Below are 4,866 nucleotides of genomic sequence, written 5' to 3'. Positions count from 1 at the left end.
ATATAAATACATGAAACACTATTAAAATGTCAAAATAGATTATGAAGAGTAAGTTTAAGGAACAACATTAATGGGGTTAAAAACAGCAAGGGAAACATAAATAATCTGTGACAGGTACTCATGTAAAATTTAGGATACATTTTATTGCTTGTATTTGATGCATATGCAAATCCAATTGTTAAATCCTATTTCAGGAGAGAAGTAACACTATTTTACTCCAAAGAGAAGAGCAACACTTTAAAAGTACAACAAAATGATTTGAGAAAGTAGAACATTATACTAATTTAATACAAAATCTGTAGCTGTGTAATATCAGATTGAAAGAGGCCTGGACCTTTTGCCTTGAAATTCGGAAGAGATTATTTTTTAGAAACACGCATACATCCGTCGTAAGTTTCGTACAGCTGAACGTCTAATAAATCGGAATTATAAAAAAAAAGGGGGTGGGGTGAAGAGTAGACTTTGAGCCGACATTCCGGAGTAAAAATTGACGATCGCGAAGTACGCGATATTGTGATCGATGTCTCCGAAAAGAAAAGGGCTGGGGCAAAAGTGACGAACGTATGTTGATTTTCGTAAACGTCATCGAGGCATCAGATCAGCGTTTTTCGGCCATCCCGAGTGTGAGAAAATCGTGTAAGAGGACGTGGGCAGTAGGTTTGACGGAGTTGTTCTGCAAGTTTTGATCGTAAAATGGAAATACAACGAATAAGAAGGATGTCGGTTTAATCGGTACCATGCGGAATCAGTAGGATGATTAAACCGGGAATATCGAAGTAGGTGAAGGCAAAGAAGAGAGTCGAGACAGGTGAGCAGTGAACCGAGCTCCGGATGCAGGGCTCTTACCCGAGGTGGTTCTCGAAGGCAGCGGAATCCTGTTTGCACCTTTTCTTCGGGATCTCCGCACGTAATTGCGCGACGATGTGAACGACGCACTTGGCATTTTTATCGTGCTTCCCGTAAAATTATGCGAGAAACGGTAAAACAACTAAACACTAAACAATGGCGACACTTCCACCGAGCTCAGCGGCCATCTTCTCATTGACGGTAGGACTGCCGACTGGTGCCAGACCGCCAATCGGATGAATTTCTGCTCTCCCCCTCTTCCCTCACCGACCTCCCTCCTTCCTACGCGGTCCTTCTCTCTCCTTCTACCCCTTACCGATTCCCTCTTCTGCAATGGATCGCAACACAAGCAACCAACATCAGTATGGAGTTATGGAGACCGCGGACCGAAATACTGATTTGTCCTGCATATCCGCAATTCTATCATGTTTCGTTCTCTCAGTGATGTACGTCGCGAGTTTATATGTATGGAGTTCTCCTCACAGTAGGTATGTAATGCCGATTAACAGCGATAAACGTCAATTTTTAAATGTCCATTTTGTGCGACCGTGTATGCTCTCTTGGTCCTTTAACAGTGAACCACAGGAAACCACGAACAAAGTGTAACTGTATTCACGTCGACTGAGAACATGAATGTCTACTCTTTGATTCTCCCATTCACGCAGTCGCTTTTCTGGACAAGAATCGAATCTACAGCGCCTCTATTGGGCAACTTTTTCTTCAATTTCTTCTGTAATTTGGCGCGCCATTTGAAAACAACTACATAAAACTGTTAATATTCATTTGATCTCGATAATATTGATTTCAATGTCTTAATTTGAAATTTATCGAATTTGTCGAGCTTTTATTATTTTTTTACCTTCTGCAGTAAGCTTTATTTTTTTTTCCTAACAATATTTCTACTACTTGAATATTTTAATAAAAAAAAGTGCTCTAAAAGAAGTAAAATCAATAAAATACCAGTAAAAGTCTTTTGTATTGCAGGGACCATCCATCAGTAATAAAAAAAAGATTTTTTAGTATTTTTATTGTGTCTCTCATATCTCCTGCATTATTGTATTTTGGAATGAATGAGAAAGTATTTGAAAAGGTAATTGTATGTAATGATGCAATTAATTATATAGTAAATTCTATATTGTAATTTATTACTTTTAGGCAACAATATGGCAATTATTGGGTCTACGATGGTGTGGTTTAATTCAAGCAATTGTGATACCATTGTTATTAACAATGATACTATTTCTAGGGCCATTATGTGTACAAGGTTTCAATGGACATTTGAGATATACTGGTTATATATTTACTGGTTATATTATATATATGCTGGTTATATATACTATACAATTAACATATCATCATACAAATATATATGTTTGCCTTTTTTAGAGCCTAATTATTGGCTTGTATGGTGGAGAAATCTAATAGTTGCTCCTCTGGCTGAGGAATGGACATTTAGAGCATGTATGTTACCATTGCTTTTGCAATGTTTTACACCAACTGCTGCCATATTTATATGCCCCTTATTTTTTGGAGTTGCTCATTTTCATCATGTAGTAGATACGGTTAAAGCAGGCATAAATCTTAAACGTGCATTTTTTTTATCTTGTGAGTATTTCAATTTTGATTTAATATAAGTATGCTGTTGTATTTATTATACTAATAATGGCTTGATTTAGGTTTTCAATTTGCCTATACAACATTGTTTGGAGCATATGCAGCTTTTCTTTTTGCTAAAACAGGTAGAATATGATTTTTTCTTAATTTAAATATAAAATTTCTACAGATTTCATTGAATTTGAAAGTTTATATCTACTGTTTCTTTTAATAGGGCATTTAGCAGCACCATTTACAGCACATTGTTTTTGTAATCATATGGGATGTCCTGATCTTTCTGAAGTAGTAGCAGTTAAGGATCCTTTAAAAAGAGCTGGTTTGTTTTCTTTATTTGTACTTGGATTGGTAGCTTGGTGTTTTTTATTAACACCAATGACAAATCCAAGATTATTTTATAATAATTTATTTTAGCATAAACATTTTATATGAGTGATTTATTTGCAACAATGTCACTAATGCTATTTACATTTTTATAAAAATAAATTAGTCTAACTTGAACTGATATCATTATAACAATTGCATAATATATCTTTGAATATATTTGTTACTTAAAACATTGTATATAAGTTGATGAGACTGTTTTAAAAATTATATAACACAAGTGAACTTTTATAAATTAGAAGTTAACATAATTCGTATATTGCAAGATTTTAATCATTGTCATTTCTTTGTTTATGATCTTTAAAATGTTTATTTAAATCAGTTACACATGCAATATAGAACTCATATAAAATCACCGTAGTGCCTCAAATGCAATTGAGTCTACATAGTTATAATCATGAATGCCAATAAAAATTTAGATTAAATTCTTCCTAAAACGAAGATGTTGATGAAATATGTAGATAAAAAGATACGACATTGTTACAATAAACACTGTGTTATTTTTAATTAATAAGAATCATCATTTCTATAAGAGTGTATCTTTTTGGAAGTTTTTTCCGATATAATGTACAAATGCGAAAACGATTTTATTTCAAAATTACTTAACCCTTTCGCTATGGCTGTGTTACGCTGAAAAGCGATTATGGAATATGGTCGCGTAGTCTGCTAGCTTTACTTATCTAGGTTAGAAACTAATTCGGTGTAATGATCGGAGGATTGATTGTTTGCACATGATTTTTTTTTTATTTCATAATTGCAGAAACGAATAAAATATGTACATAAAAATCAAATGAATGTGATATTCGTCTGAACCTATTATAGGGAGTCCTGAAGAATTTCTAAGGATTCCCTAATAAACTTTGCTGTTAAGCTATCCTAAAGAGGAATGTCTAAACTGATAAATTCTTTACAAGTGTCTGAACCTAATTGACTCAATGTTGTGTTTCCACTAGATTTTCTTAAATGGGAAAATATCTTGCGTGAATGAGATGCGCACTAAATATAGCGTGTACTATCGTCAATGCTTATAAAAGGCTTTCCATTTAATGGTCGTTATAGTATAACAATTAAAAATGTTGTGGTCAACTAAAATCGGAGCTAGTACGTAGATTTTTGTATCCTCCGATCGTTTCATAAATGACAAATAATGTCAGCATTAATAGCGAAAAGGTTAATTACTTCCTATATGTATATATATGTAAAAACAGGTTTACATTCATGCAAGCATTAACAATACATATATTAATTGTTTATTTAAATCACAGAAGTAACGGTTATAATAGTATTATAATATTTTTCATCGATGTGTATTAGTATTTATCTAGTAAAGATACAGGAAGAAATAATAATTATGTAGTAAAAAATCAAAAGTACAGTTAAAATAAATGACAACGACATCGATGTATATATTCATAAAAGCAGAGAAATACGATATGCACAGTTACGATATCTGCGCCTGTAATCGTACTTTTTACCCGTCGGCAATAGCTATACTAGATAATTCTTACACTTTTGAAACTATTGTTAGGACTGATACTAGTGAAAACGTTATACATAGTTTTAAGATAAACAATTTTATTTCTAAAAGTTTGATGTATTTCAAATAAGCAGAATTAAGTATAAATGAGTTGTTACAAGATGTCATATGCATTGGAGTTTTGCTCCAAAATTATATATAATGTTGGTCTTGAATCTAGGAATGTGAATAAGGTGTTTTAGGTGAAAGCAGACGAAAATTAGACGATATTGCAACCTGTTATCAATGACACTCAATATATACAATTGTAAAACTCTTACTTTTCTACTTTAGAATAATCGAAATTATACATTGCATCTTGTATGATATTACATAATTTACTTAGGAATAATATAAAATGTAAAGATTTAAATGATGCAAAGAAAGTGCATGATTTTTAAATCTGAATGATACTATTTTGTTATTACTAACACATTTACTTATAGTTATTTTATCGTTACAGTTCTTACAAATATACTATTATATTTTTATTTATTATATCACTTTCA

General features: G+C 32.3%; 2 protein-coding genes across 3 annotated transcripts in view; one reads left to right on the top strand and one right to left on the bottom strand.

The window, feature by feature from the left end:
- The window catches only part of LOC108573005 (F-box only protein 11), a 7,266-nt gene extending 6,132 nt beyond the window's left edge, over positions 1–1,134 (bottom strand). For both annotated transcript variants that reach the window (XM_017935355.1, XM_017935353.1), the window contains exon 1: positions 847–1,134. In XM_017935355.1, the coding sequence (XP_017790844.1) occupies positions 847–943 (97 nt within the window). In that variant the 5' untranslated portion in view covers positions 944–1,134. The remainder of the gene's footprint in view (positions 1–846) is intronic.
- Positions 1,135–1,171: 37 nt separating this feature from the next.
- On the top strand, positions 1,172–2,871 carry LOC108573006 (CAAX prenyl protease 2). The gene is made up of 6 exons (XM_017935356.1): positions 1,172–1,334; positions 1,831–1,936; positions 2,002–2,137; positions 2,233–2,451; positions 2,523–2,585; positions 2,675–2,871. Exons 1-6 carry the CDS (start codon positions 1,180–1,182, stop codon positions 2,869–2,871), a joined length of 876 nt encoding a protein of 291 aa, XP_017790845.1. The 5' UTR covers positions 1,172–1,179.
- Positions 2,872–4,866: the final 1,995 nt, after the last annotated feature.

The sequence above is a fragment of the Habropoda laboriosa genome, unplaced genomic scaffold, assembly GCF_001263275.1.
Source record: "Habropoda laboriosa isolate 0110345459 unplaced genomic scaffold, ASM126327v1 scaffold102, whole genome shotgun sequence".
NCBI classification, from domain to species: Eukaryota; Metazoa; Arthropoda; class Insecta; order Hymenoptera; family Apidae; genus Habropoda; species Habropoda laboriosa.
The sequence above is the reverse complement of the archived record's forward strand: the minus strand, read 5'-3'. Positions and strand labels throughout refer to the sequence as shown.

What these genes read in the sequence shown, in the direction of transcription:
- LOC108573006 (XM_017935356.1), top strand. Translation starts at nt 1,180, where the DNA reads ATGGATCGCAACACAAGCAACCAACATCAGTATGGAGTTATGGAGACC. An exon ending in TGGAGTTCTCCTCACAGTAG is followed by an intron (nt 1,335 to 1,830) that starts GTATGTAATGCC and finishes TTTGTATTGCAG; the next exon opens with GGACCATCCATCAGTAATAA. An exon ending in ATGAGAAAGTATTTGAAAAG is followed by an intron (nt 1,937 to 2,001) that starts GTAATTGTATGT and finishes TATTACTTTTAG; the next exon opens with GCAACAATATGGCAATTATT.